The sequence below is a fragment of the Rhinolophus sinicus genome, chromosome 4 (genome assembly GCF_057876585.1).
Source record: "Rhinolophus sinicus isolate RSI-liver-muscle chromosome 4, RSI-T2T, whole genome shotgun sequence".
Taxonomy (NCBI): domain Eukaryota; kingdom Metazoa; phylum Chordata; class Mammalia; order Chiroptera; family Rhinolophidae; genus Rhinolophus; species Rhinolophus sinicus.
In genome coordinates, this window is record NC_142504.1 from 37,597,918 (window position 1) to 37,619,523 (window position 21,606).

Consider the following 21,606-nt stretch of genomic DNA (forward strand, 5'->3'; position numbering starts at 1 on the left):
GTTGGGGATTGACATTTTTGGTAGAAGAAACTCTAATAATATGTTACTATTTTATTACTCTAAAGTTCTGTTTAAATTTGATCTTTAGGGAGCATGGGGGTCATGTAAATTCATTTGGCATACTTTCATAACTGGTTAAGTAGCTAGTTAAAAATAAGTCATGAAGGCATGCTCATAATCTGAGCAGGGCTTGAACTCTGCTGTACATACTAATGGAACAAAGCCTCCAAAGAAAATTAATATAATTTCCTGTGCTAAGTTCTGCAGAGAGCTGTGATTCAGAGGATATTTGTCTAATAATATTATATTGATTGTATATTTGCAAAGATCCTTCTTTGTTTTAAATTTGGGCCCTATTATCTTACCTCATTCTCTCTTCTTTTAAAAAAAACTCCACCACATTTATTTATTTATTTATTTATTTATTTATTTATTTATTTGTGTATTTATTTATTTATTTTATTGGGGAATAGTGTATTTTTCCAGGACCCATTGGCTCCAAGTCAAGTCTTTATTTTCAGTCCGGTTGTGGAGGGCTCACTGGCCCACGTGGGAATCTAACCCGTAATCTTGGTGTTATGAGAACTGTGCTCTAATCAACTGAGCCAACCGGCTGCCCTCATGTCTCTCTTCTTAAGCAGAATAGTCTACTGTGGCCCTTTCAAATGAAGATAAAGTTACAGACACCATCTCCTTTAACTTTAACATCAGAAATAAACTGCTCTAAAAAGGGTTTAAAAAGTACTTGAGTTAACGTTTGGGAGTGAACTTTAAGTCGTTTGAACTGGAGAGAGAAAAATCTGTCATGGACTCCAACATTGTGTTTTGTTGTTGTTGTTGTTTGCTTACTTGCTTTTGCCCTCTTTTATGTAATTTGAATTGCTATGTAATACTTTTTACATTTAAATAAACTGTATAATTTATCTTATTTCTATAGATGTTTATTTGTAAAATTACTGACCTGATATTTGCTGTATTTGCTATAAAAAGTATTAATGGGTATTCTCCATGTTTGGCTAATATAGTGCAGACCTTTGTGCTATGAACAGGTTACAGTGTTCTAGATTTTTATTTTCTCCATCCTTGAAGCAGCCAGGAGGGTTTGGGTGGCCCAAACCACCAGGCTAGCGCCCCTTCAGCACTTACAGCCATGACATGACTAAAGTTGGGAAAGACTGACAGAGGGAATAGGATGTAGACAGGGTGTAGAAAGACTATAGATGGGGACACTGAAGTGTAATGAGGGATTGTTACATATTTTTAACCCGAATAATTTTTTCAGGTCAGTGATTTTTAAAATAAGTGTCTATGGAAATGAGATAAATTCTATAGTTATTTAAATGTAAAAAGTATTATTTAGCAATTCACAGCTCTCAAAATGCTCTCACACATGTGTTAAACAAACTCAGAAGGTTCTGGAGGCTGTGCTAGAAATAAATGACAAAGATTTATTCAAGGGTCTTAGAGTTTGCACACTGGGAACAGAGCTAGGCAAAACCCAGAAGTGTTCCAAAGAAGAAAGAAAAGTTGAGAATTCGTATAATAAAACTCGCATCCTTGAGAATAATCAATCCTGCATTCTTTGCCACAAGATTAGTCCAGAACAGTTAGCAGTCAGATGGCAGGCAGTCTGGATGATGGATGCCAGGTGGTGTGAGGGATGGGTGCCAGGAAGTCTGGTCTTGTCCTGCGTCCTTTAGTGGGTAGTCAGTGTTATTTATAGGTAAATAAATATCTGGGCATTGACATTGAACTGGACAGTTCAAAAATTTGAGTTCCCAGGCTAGTTAAAGCAAGAATAGAATCATGTCCTCATGCCTTAGACTACTTGATTTTAATCATTTAGCAGCTTGACCATAGTGTCTCCATTTTGTTTCTTACCTCTTTTGCTCACGTGTATTTTCTCAGTTGGTCCTTCCAGGGATGCAGAATGGGGAGCAAACTGTCTCCAAAGCTTCCATAATATCCAGAGATTTAAAGGACTTAAATTATGTTGAGCACTTTGTAGCATTATAGCTTCATTTTATTAATAAATTTAAAAGGCATGAAGATTTTAAAGGGAAACACAAGTGTTCATAGCTTCTATTTTGTGTATGAAACAATGCCAGTTCTGGAAGTTTGCTAAACATTACTTATTTCACTATTGTTAAGACCAGAGAAGGGGCTTTTAGAAGACTTCCCCACAAATTACTTAATTTCTACATGCCTCAGTTTCCTCTTCTATAAGAAGGAATGGAAACAGTGCTAACATCCTAAGGTCAATGTATAGACAAAAGGAGAAAATATGTGTAAAACACCTACCATGGGGCTGGGCACATTTTTAAGTCCTCATTAAGCATCATGTTACATTGACCCATTTCATAAGACTTATGAGTATGTGTGATAATTTGTGTTACTTCTCCCAGGTACAACAAAAATTTAGAAGAAGCTAAAAGAATTGGAATAAAGAAAGCTATTACAGCCAACATTTCTATGGGTGCTGCTTTCCTACTGATCTATGCATCATATGCTCTGGCATTTTGGTATGGGACGTCCTTGGTCCTCTCAGATGAATATTCTATTGGACAAGTACTCACTGTAAGTGATGTTATATTAAGAAAATAATCACTGTTGGAAATGCCAATGAAATTGAGTGGTGTTGGCTTGACTGTTGAAGAATATATTTTGAAGGACGATTTAATAACACAAAGGGACATGAACCAATTGGTTAAAAAATAGAAAGGAAATTAGATTCAACAACCAGTTTTGTCTTTTTTGGAGATCCCCCTTGCTTAGTATATCCTGTAGCCTAAATGATATTAACATCACCGATCTTCATAGAATGAACTGTCATTTGTTGAGACTATTTCTTTTTGTCAGACTCTATGCTAAGCACTTCATTTTTATTTTCTGATTTACTGTTCATAACAACAAATGGAAAAGTACACAGTTTAACTTCTTTTCCAAGTCTTTTGAATGACAGCTAGTCCACCTTGCCAATTTATGGAAGTATAAATTGTTACTCTTCCTAAAAGAATATTCTATTCAGAGAGACTCTGCCTTATAGACTGTTGTACAAGTATAGAAGGCTTGCCATTTGATGTCATCCTTTTTTATTTAAAGACAATAAAATAATACGCAACCAAGCTCCATCTGCATCTTGATCTAATAAAATACATATTGTTACAAGTGTCCCTCAGTTCCTTTTTCATAGGCCAACCACAAGTTAACGATGGACTGTATTTTGTTGAGTCCCTTAAAAGAGTTCCCTTTCTGAGGAAACAGATTTGTAACGTGAGTGTAATATATTTGAGTCTCTTGTTTGTTTGTTTTTCAAACTGTTGCTTCATCCAAAATGTGTGGGGCTATTTAGTTAAGAATGGTTTTACCAAAAAGGCTTTCATTAAGATAGTGATGCTGTGGGTGAACCTAGGTTGTGAGAAGAGGAGTATCTACTTGGTTGTGATGTAGGTAAGCAGTTTTAAATCCAGTATTCGCTGAACCCAGGTCTGCCTTACAAATTGGAAGCATCCAGAACAGTGAGTAAGAGCGTGGGATTTGCTATTGGGCCAACTTGGTTCAAGTTCCAGCTGTGCAACTTTTAGCTGTATGATTTGGGGCAGCCATCTACACATTTCAAGCCTCCATTACCAAATGGAAATGACAGTATTCTTGTAAGGACTAATTGAGAAAATGCATGTAGAATCACTTAGCTAAATGCCTTCTACGTAAATTACTGGGTAATATAATCCCTGTGTGATTTACTAAGAAATGAATACTGACATTTATTGTCTTAAACCCTCACGAGAAACAAAGTCCAGTCTTTACCAGTAAGAAACTGATTTGGACAAAATGAAAAAAACAAAAACCTGTTTATCTGACCTCAAAGAGAACACAGTTTGGTGGAGGGAAAAAGACTTCACCTAATAAAGACAGTGTCTTAGGTGTGCGTACTTTTATAATTTACAAAATATTTCCATATATACTGTTTCATTTGATACACCAACTCTAAGGTTTCCAGTTATGGAAAACAGATAGAATCTTGCCTTTTTTTGCTAACGAAGAAATTGAAGCCCAGAGACTCTAGAATTGCCTGAAGATCTATAGCCAGTTAGTGCTTAACCCAAAATTCAGACCTGGACCTCCTGAATCTCCTAGGGTTTGTTTCCGCTATCTTTTCCTAATGACCTAAATCAAAATTCTTGGCCATTCAAGAAATATTAGAATATTCTAATATTCCGGTCTTATAGAACTTATACCATTGTTTCACTGAGCAAGTAAGAACGATTCTGCATTCTAAATTGAAAGGTACTGAAACTTTTAAAATATTTTTGACACCCAGTATTCATTCATATGTTGCCTTGCCATTTTAAAATTTAATTAGTTGTGTTAGAAAAAGACAGAAGTATGAAAAAAATTGTACTAAACTCTATCTTAAGAACTTGATGGTTTTTCCTTTACATTCCTCAGGTCTTCTTTTCTGTATTAATTGGGGCTTTTAGTGTTGGACAAGCATCTCCAAGCATTGAAACGTTTGCAAATGCAAGAGGAGCAGCTTACGAAATCTTCAAGATAATTGATAATGTAAGTCTGGGATGGCTATTTATCCGTCTGTCTAAAAGTGTTTCCAGTTAAAAGCAGATTTTTTTTATCACTTGATCCAACTCTCCACAAATGGCACTAACAGTAGTTATTGTAACCTAGTAATCTTCTGAAATTTTATTCTGTTTAGAAGCCAAACATTGACAGCTATTCGAAGCATGGGCACAAACCAGAAAATATTAAGGGGAATTTGGAATTCACAGATGTTCACTTCAGTTACCCATCTCGAAAAGAAGTTCAGGTACAGTGATAAATGATTAATCAATGATTCAGCAATGTATCGGATAAAGAGATTCTCATGCTTTCCTTTAGAGATTGTAAACAAAATATCTGTATTTAAATCTAGTTATAAATTCAACTGTCAGTTCATGGTCCTGGTATCTGTGTATTGCCTTTAAGTTCATTTTTCATTTGTCTTGATAGGTCTTGCAGGGTCTCAACCTGACGGTTCAGAGCGGGCAGACAGTGGCTCTGGTTGGGAACAGCGGCTGTGGGAAAAGCACAACAGTCCAGCTCATTCAGAGGCTCTATGACCCTACCGAGGGCATGGTGAGATGGCTCTTGCTGAGCTAAATGCTGCAACGATTAGCAGCACCATCGCAGATAACACATTACCACTTTGCAATGTATGAAATTCACACCTTCTTTTTATTTCAGGTCAGTATTGATGGACAGGACATCCGAACCATAAATGTCAGGTATCTGCGGGAAATTATCGGTGTGGTAAGTCAGGAACCTGTATTGTTTGCCACCACAATAGCCGAAAACATTCGTTACGGCCGTGAAAATGTCACCATGGATGAGATTGAGAAAGCTGTGAAGGAAGCCAACGCCTATGACTTTATCATGAAACTGCCTGATGTAAGTCCTTCTTTTTTTTTTTTTAAATTAAAGTTTATTGGGGTGAAAATGGTTAATAAAGTTACATTCGTTTCAGGTGTACAATTCTGTAATACATCATCCATATATCACATTGTGTGTTCACCACCCAGAGTCAGTTCTCCTTCCATCACCATATATTTGACTCCCTTTTACCCTCATCTATTACCACCCTCCCCCCTGCTACCCTCTGGTAATCACTAAACTATTGTCTGTGTCCATGAGTTTTTGTTTCTTCATTTGTTTGTCGTGTCCCTTTGTTGTTTTCAGTTTTATATACCACATGGCAGTGAAATCATGGTTCTCGACTTTTTCTGTCTGACTTATTTCACTTAGCGTTATAATCTCAAGATCCATCCATGTTGTCGCAAATGGCACTATTTCATCTTTTCTTATGGCTGAGTAGTATTCCATTATGTATATATACCACAACTTCTTTATCCAATCATCTGTCGAAGGACAGTTGGGTTTCCATGTCTTGGCCACGGTAAATAAAGCTGCAATGAATATCAGTCCTTCTTGATCTTTGTTTTGCTAAAGGTTCAAAGAATAGAATGATGACCTAATGCATAAGAAGTTAGGAAACTGAATTGGAGGAGGGAAATCAAGATTATTTCAGATTTTGAAGCTCTAGCAGCATCAACTAGTCGTGGTCATATTTTTAAAAAGTAGGGTTGGTTATTGCTAAATTTTAAGGAACTAGACTGTATTGCCTGTGAGACTGGTGGTGTTGAGGGGTTCCTTCCCATCTTAAAGTGGGAGCTGAGATAGCGTGTTCTTTTGCTAAATCCTCATGTGTTTTCTGTGTTGTAGAAATTTGACACCCTGGTTGGAGAGAGAGGGGCCCAGCTGAGTGGCGGACAGAAACAGAGAATCGCCATCGCTCGGGCCCTGGTTCGCAACCCCAAGATCCTTCTGCTGGATGAGGCCACATCAGCCTTGGACACTGAAAGTGAAGCAGTGGTCCAGGCAGCACTGGATAAGGTTTGTGAGCCTCAGTTCAAATAGACCTGATTTATAAGCATAAGAACATCCCACCATTAGTTCTTCTTAATATTATTCCTTTTAATCTATTTTTATTTATTTAAATGTGTTTTTCCAGGACCCATCAGCTCCAAGTCAAGTAGTTGTTTCAATCTAGTTGTGGAGGGCGCAGCTCACAGTGGCCCACGTGGGGATCGAACAGGCAACCTTGTTGTTAAGAGCACAGTGCTCTAAGCAACTGAGCTAACCAGCCACCCCCTTAATATTATTTTTTTAAGAAGGAAATTTCTGATCACTTCTAGTGATTCCTTCTGCTATCAAAATAAAATCATTAGGCCTCTGGGTCAGTTTAATTTTTTTTTTTTTTAAAGATTTTATTGGGGAAGGGGAACAGGACTTTGTTGGGGAACAGTGTGTACTTCCAGGACGTTTTTTTTTTTTCCAAGTCAAGTTGTTGTCCTTTCAGTCTTAGTTGTGGAGGGCGCAGCTCAGCTCCAGGTCCAGTTGCCGTTGCTAGTTGCAGGGGGCGCAGCCCACCATCCCTTGCTTGAGTCGAACCGGCAACCTTGTGGTTGAGAGGATGCACTCCAACCAACTGAGCCATTCTGGAGGCAGCTCAGCTCAAGGTGCCGTGCTCAATCTTAGTTGCAGGGGGCGCTGCCCACCATCCCTTGCGGGAGTCGAGGAATTGAACTGGCAACCTTGTGGTTGAGAGCCCACTGGCCCATGTGGGAATTGAACCGGCAGCCTTCGGAGTTAGGAGCATGGAGCTCTAATTGCCTGAGCCACCAGGCCGGCCCCTGTTTGTTTAATTTTTGTTTATTTCTGGGGTTTTTTTTGTTTGTTTTTGTTTTTTTAAGTAGAGATGAATAAACTTTCGCTGAAAAGTACTTTCAAATTTTAAAAATTAAACAATGAAAAATACAGACGCAAATGAAAATTGGTCTTTATTGTAATCTTGAAAACTTAGCTTTAGAGATAACCCTGTTTTTTAGGTTTTGAGTATTTACTGTTGTCAACAAGAGGAAAATATAATCTGAAGGTTCACATTTCATTTCTAACATGTTAAATGCCCAATGCAGACAGACACTACAGGAAATGAGAAACCTCTAATGGTTGGAAACTCACGTGAGCCATGAAATGTCCTTGACTCTGAACAAGGTTTGACCTTCCTGCAATGCCTGAGTTCATGACTCATTCATCAGATTCCATCTGAGTGCTTATTCTATGCCAGGCACTGTGGGCCTGGTCTCTGGCATATTCTGGTGACCAGCTTACCTCTGCGAGGACAAGGAATGTGGATACACCTCTTAACCCAAAAGTACTCTGAGTAGAAGTGTCACAGTATAATTCAAAGATGAACTCAGATTTGTTCCAACTCTTCTCCTCTCTGAAAACAGAACAAACCTGCACATTCCTTTAAATATCCTGTCATTGTGCTTAATAGATTGTTGAGGAAGGAAAAAGCAGGTTCCTGAAAATATTGTGAACCACGGTAGAGGCACATGGGATTATGGCTGCTTTTTCCCCCTTCACTTTGTTTATCTGTAATTTCACATCTGTGTTTTCTTCTTAGTTTACAAAGAACTGTGTATTAAACTATAACTAAAAACAATTTAAAAGGTTGCATTTAGTAATCCTTTTTCTTTAGAATGTGAATTTGGGGTGTGGAATTCCACATGCGCCTCTTTTCTTGAAAACATCCAAAGAATTGAGCCATTCATTGTCTTTCTAGTTGCTACCACCTAAGTTTTCTACATATAATTTTTTTTCTTCTCAGAGTTTTCTACTTCCCTTTTCATATTGATACTGATACCTTTTCTTTGTTAGTTTGTTTTGAGAATTTTACTGTTAGTACCTGGAGAGACATACAGAGTAACAAAAATCCTAAGCATTGGGAAAGTTACAAATGCTAAAGAAATCTGACAAGTTCTGGTTACCTGGCTCTGTTTCATATCAAAATAAAAATGAGATTGTAAAAACATTTACACTGTTCCTCAATGTTTCCATACTGCTTTCATCTAGGCATAAGTATCATATATTAAGTACTTACTGCGTGTACATCACAATGCTTCATGTATATTATTTTATTTAGTCATCACAACTACTCTAAGAAATGAGTACTATTATCCCCATTTTATATGTTAATAAATTGAGCCTCACACAGGTTAAAAGATTTGGATAAAATCCTGGAATTCATAAATGGCAGAACTAAGATTTGAATTCAGATCTATTTGACACTGAAGTCGGCACTTTGCTGCCTCATACTTGTGGTCCATCTTGATCATGCAAGTGTCCTGTGAAACAGCACATTGTGATTCCCAGAACTGACTGCTGGCTGGTGCATCAGTACAGCTCACTGGCCTGCATCTGCTCTGATTGGCTAATGCCTGGGCCGTAGGGTTTTTACTTCATAAGCTCCTGATTATTACTATAAACTTAGGCTGACAGAGGTTAAGTAAAATACTTAGAGGTGTACATAATATTAATATATGATTATCATATTTATGCTTATATTTATTATAATAAAACACCATTTCAACCATTATCATTTGATACACATTTATTGAAGCCAGGGACTGCCTTATATAGCTTGGATGGTTTTACAGTGTCCAGTAAATACAAATTGAGTGAATGGATTTTTGCATGTAATTGTTTTTTTGCATATAATTTTTGCATGTAATTGCATGTATTCAAAAGTCAAATTTTCCTCTCTTTAGGCCAGAAAAGGCCGGACCACCATTGTGATAGCACATCGGTTGTCTACAGTTCGTAACGCTGATGTCATCGCTGGTTTTGATAACGGAGTTATTGTGGAGAAAGGAAATCATGATGAACTCATGAAAGAGAAAGGCATTTACTTCAAACTTGTTACAATGCAGGTAGAGTCTAACTCAAAAATTTTCCTAAAGTATGTGGTGATTTTGCTGTTTAGTGCTATAAATAAATGTTAATTAACTTGATTATCTTTTGAGAAATGGGGGAAAAAAATACTTGGGAGATTCAGGATTAGACCAATGTTTTAGATGTATATTCTTTTCTCTTTAAAGGAAGGAAAAGTAAGAAGAATAATTAGAGAAAGTTAAAGAAAAGTTTTAAAAGGTTTCAAAGGGAGCTATACACTATAGTAGCCATTGGCCACATGTGGTTATTAAGCACAATGGTGGTAAACCTGAATTGAAACGTTTGTAAGTAGAAAGTGCATCCCAGATTCTGAAGACAAGAAAAGAATGCAAACTAAGTTTTTACATTGATTACATGTTAAAATGCTAATATCTTGGATATATTAGGTTAAATAAAATATATTATTAAAATTGATTTTACTTCTCTCACATTTTTTAATGTGGCTAGTGAGAAAATTTTAAATAACAACTGTGGCTCACAGTATGGTTTGCTCCATGTTTCTGTTGGTAGCACTGGTCCAAAGAAAACATGACTGAGCCAAAAATACCCAGAAAAAGGAGGTGACTAGATAAGCTACATGGAATGGATACCATATTATTTCAGCATATTTATTGGGCATCCTCCTTAGTCAGTGGTTTTAATTTTCAAATATATTACACACACACACAAAAAGAAACCGTTTGACTTTATCCTTTCCTGTATTTACTCAGATTACCATTTTCCTTTATCTGATTTATAGTGATTGATTTTCATTGGTTAACTGAGCCTAACCAGCTTATGCATGTGTCTTGCTTATTTTAGACAAGAGGAAATGAAATTGAGTTCGAAAATGTAACTGGTGAAACCAAAAGTGAAATAGATGCCTTGGAAATGTCTCCAAAGGATTCAGAATCCAGTTTAATAAGAAGAAAATCAACTTGCAAGAGCACCCCTGCAACACCAGGCCAAGAGAGAAAGCTTAGCACAAAAGAGGCCTTGGTATGGAGGAGGATGTAGACTTTTATGTCTTCAGCCCTCCCGCTGTGGCTCTCCTAGATTGGTGGGCTAGGGCTGGGGTAGGAGTGGGAACAAGAAAGGGTTATCCAGAATCCTTCTGTGCCATCCCGCAGAGCATTCCACAAACCAAAATTTCAACTTTTTAGACTTGGGTTAGATTTTGTGAATGAGAATTTATAGGGCAAAATTTTTAGAATTAGAGTTTAGGTATAATGTAAAGAGACAGAGTATAATGGATCTTCGAATATAAACATTTCTATTCTTTTATCCCTACTTGCAAATATTCTTGTCGTGTCCCAAATGATAAATGTTTGTGGAAACATTTATTTCTTAAAAAATAGTGAAGTAATAGAATCTGTCAGTGCTTTTTTAAAAAAAATTAAATAACCATCAACTGCACATGGAACAACTGTTATTAAATCAATTAAGTATCTTTTTTTAACTAGCCTGTTGTAATATTTTGTTTTCCAGGATGAAAATATACCTCCAGTTAGCTTTTGGAGGATTTTGAAAATGAATGCAACTGAATGGCCTTATTTTGTGGTTGGTGTATTTTGTGCCATTATAAATGGAGGCCTGCAACCAGCATTTTCAGTAATATTTTCAAAGATCATAGGGGTAAGTGTTTATGTTTACTTTTTGGATTTACTTTTGAGTCCTGAGTGAAACATGAACTGTTTGTATTTGTAATTGTATACAAAAGTCTCAAAAAAACCACAGACCTTCATGTGAAATTAAACAGTTTGAAGATGTAAGAACAGAAGTGTGGTTTGTGATAGGAAAGCTAATTTTTTTAATCTTCCTTTGTTCTGCAAGCCAGTTTCTACTTGGGCCCTGGGGACCAGATCCCTGAAGTAGTCAATGAAACCAACTAGGTGACGGTCCCTTACCTGCCATCACTGGGCTCTGAGTAAAAGCTCATGAACTGTCATTATCACCAGTGTAGTTAGTTCTAGGTGTATTGGTCCGAGTGGCCTGAGAGGGAGCTGTTCTCTAACATATGCACTTGTCAGGACATGAGCAGGCCTAGTGTGCTGCCTCTGTAATATGTCCATCCCACGCGTTAAGATGAAAACAAATGGAATGGCTTCTGAAAGATTGAGATCATCATATGTTGGTTGCACCTGTTTTTAATGATGGCATTTTCAACAATAAAGTTGCAATCCAGGCAGGAATGCTTTTTGTTTAGTGACAGATATTCAAATATCAAGCTAACCCTTGCCCTAATTTCTAGAAAAAAGAGATTGATTGCTACACAAAACATAGGCCAAACACCAACATTTGATTACATCACAAAACCTGTAAAACAAATTGGTAGTCCGAATAGTCATGGGGATGTGAAATACAGTATGGAGAATATAATCAATAATGTTGCATAGATTATGTAGCGTGCCAGATGGATACTGGACTTATCGGGAGATCATTTAATAGATTGTTTAGATACCTGACCTACACCTGAAGCTGCAGTAGAATAATATTGAATGTCAACTATAATTAAATACACACACACACACACCTTATGTAACATACGTGTGTGTGTGTGTGAGTGTATACACATATATAGTCAGGGGATGTAAAGTACAGCATAGGGAATAGAGTTAATGGAATTGTAACAGCTATATACGATGTCAGAGGGGTAGTAGATTGGAAGAGGGGGGTTATCACTTTGTGAGGGGTGTAAATGTCGATCATTATATTTTGTACACCTGAAACCAATATTTAAAAAAAGTAAATTAAAAAACATAAATATTCAGGTCTGCCCAGGCCTGGCTAATTTATTTCAGATTGACATTCATATGTTTAATGTACTCATTCAAGAAATGTATTTTCAGTGTCTGCCTTGTGCCAAGTTCTGTTCTAGGTTCTGAAAAATTACCAAGAGGAGTTAAAGTGTCCAATTACTCATTCTAGGTCTGGAATTAGCAAACTCTTTCTACAAAGGGAAAGATAGTAAATATTTTAGACTTTGCATGCTATAGATCTCTGTTGCAAATACTCAATCCATGCCATTGTAATACAAAAGTAGCCATGTTAAAACTTTACATAAACATTTGACTGAGTAGTGTGTGGATTCTAACATTTGCCTTGCAGATAGAGAGGTAGACAATGGCATCATCAGAAAACAATGGAATTGGATTAGTTAGGAATGGTTTAACTGTTTTCCTCATTCCTTATGTAACAATAGGTGTGAAAGCAGATGGTCCAGGGCTGACACAGTAGCTCCTAAATATTGGGTAGGAAACCAGCCATCTGCCTCATTAAAGGTTTGAAACACAGAGTTTAAGATTATGGGCTCCTACTTAGATTGCTTGGGTTTGTACCCTTGTGTCATTGCTTGTTGGCTGTGTTACCTTGAATGAGTTAATTAACCTCTCTGTGCTTCAGTTTTCCTCTAAAATAGTGATGATAATAAAACAAACCTCAAAAGGTGTTTATGAGGATAAAAGGAATAGTATACATGAATTTGCTTACCCTAATGTCTGGCACAAAGCAGGAGGTCACTGATTGGTAGCTATTATTTTTGTTGGAATGACTAATCAAGAAAAATTAATTTAATTTCTTCTGAAAAGCTTTTCTCCTTTATGAAGGATAATGTTGTCTGGATTCAGTTAAGAATGTGGCTGTGTTGCAAGACTGATTTTGGCCCACTGTGAAGGGCAATGTTTGTGTTCTTGTTTTTTTTTGGAACAATTATTCTCTGTGTTCCTGGAGCCTAAGACATCCTATTAGCTCTTCTGACCATTTCTAGAAAGGTCTCCATGTGTGGTGTTGGGTCAGCTGGCTATCATTCCCCACTGGCTATTGAACTGACTATCCTACAAAGAAGGTTGGCTCAAGGAACTGCCTTTATTTCTGAAAGAGCTGGGCTGAGTGCATGTGCACGTCTCTCTAGTTCACCAAAACCACATCAGCAGATTTGTCTCCAGACACCTTGGGACAGTTTGAAGTGTCCAAATTATAACATAATGAATTGCAATACAATATAATTTCCCACCAAAGGAGAGAGTATTCATTCTCAGTTCTACTTTACATAGTGGGTGTGGCACTTGTGGCACTCAATACTCCAAGGGGACTATCAGCAGAAAAAGTGTTGGATTGATTTACGTGTGATTGAGAGACCCATTATTGGCCTTTAAGGAAGAGAATATATGGGATTAAGGAAGCCAACCCCAACCACCATTGTACAGTGGCTTTCTTGACCCCCAAATACTGTGCCACAGGGGGAATGGGTCAGACCCAGTGACTTCTTCAGTGATTGAATTGATACCATTTAAATATTTTCTTAACAGGTTTTCACCAGACAGGAAGATCCTGAAACAAAACGACAGAACAGTAACATGTTTTCACTGTTGTTTCTAATGCTTGGAATTATTTCTTTTATTACATTTTTCCTTCAGGTAATTGTTTACATTTTCACTTTATTCATTTTGAGAAAGGCATCATTATTCAAATGTGGGAATTTATAAACATCTGTGTCATGTGCTTTTTAGTAGAATTGCTCCTGTATTAACAGGGCTATTAGCAGCCGAGTTTCTTTTGATATTGAAAACAAAGATGCTTTGCTTCTCTGTCTCACATGCTTTCCTCCTCTCCACCCTCACCTCCCCCAGCTGAAGTATTAATGAGGGGAATAGAGAAAAGGAATTAAGTGCTCTAAAAGATGAGTATGGTACGGCAGTATGGGTTTTGGTGTTAAGAGTTTTAGGGTTGAGTACAAGTTGAACCAGTTTCCAATTTTGTATCGTTGGACAAATAAGTGATTTACACTGTCTAAGCCTCAGTTTCCTCATGTACAGTAGGGATAATGGTACCTGCCTCTAGATGATTAAAAAGAGCTAATTAATGTGTGTTTGAGGCAGTTACAAACACAATCACATGTTGAATGAATGAATTGTTAACCACATATAATTTTTTAAGATAAAATTCTGAATCGGTCTCTTTATTTAACATGTCGTAAGCATGTATTAATATTTATAATAGAACATTGTCTGGACATTATATAGGAGGTACAAAAGAAAAAGACTGAGACTGAACACCTTCGTTATTAAGTTCTTAAAGTCTCATTGGGGAATTTGACCTTAGATGTGACACTAACCATAGACAACATTGCATGCCAACTCTTAATGCCACACCGTGTTTCCCCCAAAATAAGATCTAGCCAGACCATCAGCTCTAATGCATCTTTTGGAGCAAAATTAATATAAGACCTGGTCTTATTTTAATATAATATAAGACCGGGTATAATATAATATAATATAATATAATACTAGGTATTATATTAAATTTTCCTCCAAAAGACACAGTAGAGCTGAAGGTCCGGCTAGGTTTTATTTTCGGGGAAACACGGTAGGAGTTGGAGTAAGGTAAAGATTGCTGAGAGGGAAGTTTGGTTGAGGAGTTTGGAGGGAGGAAGGCTTTGAGCTGGTCCCTTAAACTTTGGAGATAGGGATCGGTGAAGCCGACGTGGTTAAAGCAGTACCTTTGTAACACGAGGATGTGTGGGGAGACCAGAGCCTGCCTTGCCTGGCAAACCAAGGTGAGAACGAACACTGAGTTACAGAGCCTCAGAAGTGTAAACATGGCACCAAGCCTAATGCTAGAATACCCAGCTCCTCATTTAGAAACATAAGGAGGGAGCTCAGTGTGTGATGAAATCTCAGGCTCTGGGTTCCCATTCTGGTAGGAGTCCCATAGATCCGGGTTCCGATTTTAACCCTGCCACCCTAGCACTGACCTCTGGCAACCTACCAACATCTCTAAACTTTAGTTTCTTCTATAGTATGGTGATTAAAGGATTGTCATGAGGATTGAATGAGAGAACATATGTAAAGTACAGTGTCAGAGGAAGCACTTCACAACCCTTAGCTCTCCCTCGTTATGTTGTCTCCCATGTAACAACAGTACTATGCCTGTGGGCAAGACATCTTACTTTTCATTCAGTCTAACAGCAGAAACCGTAATCTGCTCATCTCCAAGTAAGTGTAATCATTGTAGTAATTTTAGGCTTAAACTCAATTAATCTAATTCTCCATCACTTCCTGCCGAGGTTGGCAATCTGTGTCAGCAGAGGGGTTATGCCACAGTACAGCACTGGGTGGCCGGCGATGGTCTGCTCATCTGGACTTGAGTTATAGAGTCCAGCCTGGCTGTCCCCTTTATCAGGACCACGTAGAAGAACTGGTTCTTTCTTCACTTGTGCTCTTTGCATCTGTGTCTTCCCTCTCTCTCTATAGTGTCCAACACGCTACTTGGGAGCACAGTGCAGGCCTGGTTGCTGACTCAGGGCTGATGGGAGGGTGTCTCCTCTCCTGAGGCACCATCCAGCCATTTCCACCCGCTTTCCCCACACCATTGTGTGGCAGACCTCCTCTGCAAACTGCCCCTTCTCAGAGCTCCAGAAAGACAGGGAGCACTGCTTTCCATTAGTCCTGCATCCCCAAACTCATTGGGATGAGAGTTCTGTCCTCCTTCCCCCCAGATGTGGCCCAACACAGCCGTACAAACAGAGCTTGCCCTATTCTCTCCGGATAACTTCCTTTCTTCCTCTCAGATACAGAAGGTAGGAAGGAGTAGTGCAGAAAACTCTCTCAGTAAGGCTTCTTCTCCAACCCATTTTTCTCCTAGGCTTTGGCTTTTTTAAACTTGGACACTAAGAATTTGATGTCTTTGTTCTCTGCATCCTTTATGGCGGGGTGACTATATATTCCTGTTTTCTCAGTGCACTTCAGGTCCTGGTATAATTAATTATACCCCTTTTCACTCTCAAAACTGTCCTGGTTTGGATGATACATCATATAACCACCCTGTTTAGAGTGTCCCCTGACTTGGGAACAACTCCAGCTTCCTGAGTGACAGACCCTGGTTCACTGGGAGAAATCAGCAAGGGTGGGAGTTGAGGACAAAGAAACACGTTTCTGAAAAAAAAATCCCTGATGGGCCTGCCAGTTAGCTGGAGAGTGGCAGAGTCAGTTTTAAAACCGGGCTCCTGGCTATGCCACCAGTGCAGTTAGGCGCCATAGTATACAGGCATCATCATGTAGACAACCCTTAAAATTAGGCTTTCTGACTGTCTAGTGTCCTCGTTAGCAATGACATCAAGTCCCTCTCCTTTTGTGTGGTCAGTGGCTGGGTCTCTGACACGTCCCCTTACTTGTGGTATGTTTTTATTCCTCACAGGGCTACACGTTTGGCAAAGCAGGAGAGATCCTCACCAAGCGGCTTCGATACAGGCTGTTCAGATCCATTCTGAGACAGGTATGTCTGCGGAGAATCGTGCCCCTGGATGTTCAGAACTCCCCACTTGGGCTCCATGGGGTCAGGCAGTGGGAGTGTCGTCAGGTTACTCAGGGCAGCTTCTGCATTACTCTTCCCTCACTCGCATCTTACAGATGCAACTGAACCACTGCCCAGGCACAGGCTCAAAGGCCCTGCTGTCTGTCTGTCTGCAGTGGGCAGGCACAAGATTACTGGGAGACAGAGTTTCCAGAGCAGATTCACCTCCAGCCTTTGTCTCAGCAGCTGCAGGCAGAGTAGGCAGACACGATCTTCAATATCTGTCATCCCTTTCCTCTCTTTCTTTCCTTCTTTCCCCTGGGAAACCCAGGATACTTGTGTTTCGTCCCACCAAGTAATTCCCTCTTTACCCTTTCTTTCCACAAATCAAAATTCATCCCCACAGCCCATTTCCTCAATGCCAAGTTTTTGTTTTGTTTTTTGCTGGGGCTGGACTGGTAGACCAATTCAAGCTGCAGTGTTACTAGCTGATAATGACTAAATTTAATGCCGCTCACATTTTCATACCTTCAAAACCCTAACAGACAGATGTGACTATTTTCCTGGGACAAAGGGGAGGGGAGATTCTGGGAATGTAACCCAAAGCAGCCCAGTTCAGGAAAGTTTCTTTAACAATCATGAACATTTTGTATGTACCTTTGTAATATAACTTTCCATTAAAAAATCACTGATCACTTGCCAGTGAATACAATGGTGCTCCAAAGGATGCCCTAGATATGCCAGGGTGAACCCTGGATGAGAAGCAATTTGCTCTGTCAGGATTTCTAGAGGACATTCACATTTTCCCAGCAGTCTTTGGTTCCTCGGTCCTTTCCTACACCTACCACTGCCACCTAAAAAGAAGCCATAGTTAGGGAATTGCTGGCCAGTGACTGGTGGATCCAGAACTGAATCTATGAGTGATTTGATGGTGAGTCCTGTCCTAAGACTCGCAGTCATACCATAGTTATAGCCGAGGTTCCACTTGGACTTGAGGCTGACCTTGGGCTGGGGACCAAACACCCTCTTACCCCACCAGCCCCCAGGCCAACTCCTAGGCCCATGGCACTTTGAAGACGAACGGATGGTTTATGTAATGCCCTCTCCATAAATTACTAAGTCCAGCCGTCATACATTAAGTGTCTTCTGCTTACAAGGCGTAAGTATTGTAAGTCATTCAAACCTGAATGTATCCTGTCTTCAAGGAAGTTACATTCCAGTGGGGAGGCACTTAGGGGCTTAACAATTTTAAAAAGCAAACTGATGCATACAGTAATAAATTATAATACTCTGTTTTCTTTCCTTAATATTTTTGGGGAAAATGATAGATACAGCTTTAATGCAAATCACCAGTTCAGCTAACTTCTTAGGGACATAGTTACTTTTGTAATAGACATAAACGTATACTTCAAACTTACAATATTTTTAGTATTTGTGTATTTAAAAACATAAGTGGTTTTACAAAGAAAATCCTATGTTGAATGTGACATTTTGGTCTAGATTTCTTTTGTTGTTGTTGTTGCTTTTTTTTTTTTAATCCAATTCATTTATTCTGCCCTGCACTACAGTTTCTACCTGCTCATTCAACCTCTCTATTTGGATGTCTAATAAACATTTCATACTTAACATTTCCAAAATTGAACTTTAGACTCTCCTCTCCCCACAGGGTTTATTCCTTACCTAATCTTCTCCAATATTAGTAAATGGCAGCTCCATTCCACCAGTTATTCAGGCTAAAAACCTTAGTCATCCTTGACTGCTTTCTTTCTCTTAACATTACAATAGCCTCCTGACTGGTCTCACTGCCTCCATCTTATCCCAATCCAGTAGGTTCACCTTCCAAAAGCCAGAGTCATCCTTCTAAAATATAAGTCCAATCACAGCTCTCTGCCCCAAAACGGAAACCTGCCCATATCCCTCAGGGTAAAATCTGGAAACTTTATACTGCCTATAAGATCATGCATGGTGTGGCCCCCACTGCCTCTCAGACCTCATCTCCCATTGCTTCACCTATTTTCCAACACATAGTCTACACTATTTGCACGGACTCACTGAATAAAGGTATGAGAGGGTAGCAGTGGGAGAGCCAAATGAGAAGGGAAATCTGTCTAGAGGAAGAGGCGACTTTTACAAATTCACACAAAGGTGCTTTTAAGGCTAGCAGCAGCCCTATCACATTGTTTCTAGAGCATGAACAGATTGAGTTTGCCTCAGGGCCTTGGCACATGCCATGTCTTCCTTCTCTCAAGTATTCTCATCCTTCTCTTCCTTCTTTCAGGTCTCTGCTCCAATGGCACCTTAGAGAGGCCCTTTCTGTCCCCTCCCTAGCCTATAAAATAGCACCTTTCCTCAGTGTTTTTCCTTCTTACCCTACTCTAGTTTTCTTCATAGCATTTATTACCACCTGGCATGGTATTTATTTATTTGTTTGTTTGTTTGTTTGTTTATTTGTGGCTTCCATCCCTAGAATTTAGGCTTTATGAAAGCAGCAACTTTGTCTTTTGTTTACTAGATTGAACACTTAGAAATCACATTTGGAGCAAAGTAGACACTCAAAAAGTTTTTTGACAAATGAAATTATTTGTTTGTCTGGTAAGTCCCTTTCTTGTCTGTTGAGTGTCAAATCGTGAGTGCTACATGCAGGGGATATAAATGATTAACAAAACTGACCCTGTCGTTGTCTTCAGAGCCAAGAGTCTCATAAATAGGGCTTTAAGATAACAAAATCATTTTGTGTGCTACAGGATGTGAGCTGGTTCGATGACCCTAAAAACACCACCGGAGCACTGACGACCAGGCTTGCCAATGACGCTGCTCAAGTTAAGGGGGTACGTGCCTCCTTTCTGTTGGTATTTGTCTCAATTGGCCATTTTGGATCTCAGCATGGAACTGATTTTCTCATTACAGGTGTTAGGTCTCATCATCTTTAAGAAAATAGTGAATAAACATTTAACCTACACAGTATGTCGCATGCTTTATAGCAAAAATGTTAACTGTTTAAAGCTGTAGAGATACTACAAGTTTATTTTGTTATTTTGCTATCTTGTTTGTGCTATAAACAAGATACATGTGGAAAGATATTTAGAAAAGAGAGTATTTATCAGCATATCATACAGGATCAGTCTGTTTCGGTTAATCGGCAGAAAATTGTAAGTGCCTCTGAGTAAGGCATGTGTGTAGTTGCTGGACGAAACTTTAGGGGCACTGGCGTTCAGAAGGGAGGGAAGAAAACCTTAAACAAAGGTTGAAAGAAATGAATGAAAAGCACATTAAAACTTAAAGCAAGGGTAGAAGGAATAACATTATCAGACTATAAGGCTTAGATTTTCTACTGTATGAATCTCTTTAATCGATATAACTAGAAACTGTTAAACCAGGGTATCTTGATTTATGGATGAGGTGAAAATTTCTTCTTCTACAACTGCAACTGTGTATAGCAAAAATCCACAAGATGATGTCAAATTTGAAAAAAAAAGCACGTGATCTCGGCCATCTTTCCCTCCCTTGTACCTTATCAATCTTTAGCTTTTAATCTTTCTGTACAGTAATACTATAATAACATTTTTTCTCGCTAATATACGGGGCTTCTGCAAGAATAAATTATGTTATGAATGTGGAAGCATACAGAGAGTTATAAAATTACAACATACATCTTAGGAATTGTTGTTTTAGTACATATGTCTTTGTTTAAAGCAAACAATTCAAAGAAATTGAGGTTTAGATCAAGTTGTATAGAACCTAACGGAACAGGATGTGCACTGCTTGAAATAACTTTGAATTTCCAAAAACAGACAACAACCCTGACCTTAAGGAGTCTGTGTGGCATGTCAGATCATCATAAGCGCTGTGGGGGGAAAAATGGCAGCAGGCTATGGGAGTAGGAGATTGCTAGTTGTCAGGGAAGGAGGGCCTCAGTGATACTTGGTATATGCAAGAGGCCTGAAGGAAGGAAAGGTGGCAATCCTATAAATCTCTGGTGTTCTAAACAGAAGGATATGCAAGTACAAACACCCTGAAGCTGGAGCCGTTCGACCACTTTTCCCAAAACAGAAGGAGGATGCTGTGGCTGGGGTAAAGTAAGTGAAAGGAAGAATCATCAGAGTTGAAGTTGGCATATCTGGAATTAAATGGGAAACCCTTGTAGGGTTTTGAATACAGGAGTGACGTGATCTGAAATTTTTAAAGGCTGCTGTGTGAATAGGCTAAAGGCGGCAAGGGTAGAGGCAGGGAGTCTATAGCAATAATCCAGGGGTGTGATGACAGTGTCTTAGACTAGGGTGTTCTTAGTGAGGTGTGAAAAAGTAATCAGATTGTGGAGGTATTTTGAAGGTCCAGCCAACAGAACTTGTTGGTTGGTTGGAGGCAGGATACAAGAGAAAGGGACTTAAGAATGACTGCAAAAATTTTGACCTGCACAACTGAAAAAATGGAATTACCATTTCTTTTTTTTTTTTGAGAGGTAGAGGAGCAAAGATTTTTATTAAAGTGAAAGTACAGCTCTCTTATTAGAGGGGTGCCCGAAACTGGGATGCCCATTGGCTAAGGAAAAGGCTCTTACTTTTATACTTTCTCTTGCATGCTTGGGGAAAGGAGTTGGTGCCTTCTAATAGATTTTGTCTATCAGATTCGCTCTGTTGCCCAGCCTAAAGGGATTTACGAAATAACCCATTTACCCCCAGAGCACAATTACATTTTTGTCCTGGAGCGAATGAATCATTTCAGAATCTGGAGTTCCAGGATATGGCTGCCTTTGTTTATTCTACCAGGGACCTCCCTGTCTACCTAACAACATGCTAGCTAACCTGTACCAATCTCCCCTCTAAAGACTTAACCCTAACTGCCGTTACAGTATGGAGGTGATGGCCGCTTTGGCTGCTTCATGCTGAGGAGGGGCGTAGACGGGGCCGGCATCTAAGGCTGGTCCATAGGTCCATCTAAAGGTCCCTGGTAGTTGAGCAAATCCAGGTGAAGTTCCATACTCAGGGCCAT

The 21,606-nt window shown here is 39.0% G+C and overlaps 1 protein-coding gene across 2 annotated transcripts in view; it reads left to right on the top strand.

The window, feature by feature from the left end:
* ABCB1 (ATP binding cassette subfamily B member 1) overlaps nucleotides 1-21,606 on the top strand; it is an 85,479-nt gene that overhangs the window by 38,650 nt on the left and 25,223 nt on the right. The window contains exons 9-21 of one of the 2 annotated variants that reach the window (XM_088797779.1): nucleotides 2,406-2,577; nucleotides 4,450-4,563; nucleotides 4,712-4,822; nucleotides 5,005-5,130; nucleotides 5,239-5,442; nucleotides 6,274-6,283; nucleotides 6,350-6,444; nucleotides 9,165-9,326; nucleotides 10,150-10,326; nucleotides 10,816-10,962; nucleotides 13,635-13,742; nucleotides 16,522-16,599; nucleotides 19,362-19,445. In XM_088797779.1, coding sequence (XP_088653905.1) covers nucleotides 2,406-2,577; nucleotides 4,450-4,563; nucleotides 4,712-4,822; nucleotides 5,005-5,130; nucleotides 5,239-5,442; nucleotides 6,274-6,283; nucleotides 6,350-6,444; nucleotides 9,165-9,326; nucleotides 10,150-10,326; nucleotides 10,816-10,962; nucleotides 13,635-13,742; nucleotides 16,522-16,599; nucleotides 19,362-19,445 — 1,588 coding nt within the window. Of the gene's footprint in view, nucleotides 1-2,405; nucleotides 2,578-4,449; nucleotides 4,564-4,711; nucleotides 4,823-5,004; nucleotides 5,131-5,238; nucleotides 5,443-6,273; nucleotides 6,445-9,164; nucleotides 9,327-10,149; nucleotides 10,327-10,815; nucleotides 10,963-13,634; nucleotides 13,743-16,521; nucleotides 16,600-19,361; nucleotides 19,446-21,606 lie in introns of both variants that reach the window. The other variant, XM_074340683.2, reaches the window with a different exon arrangement.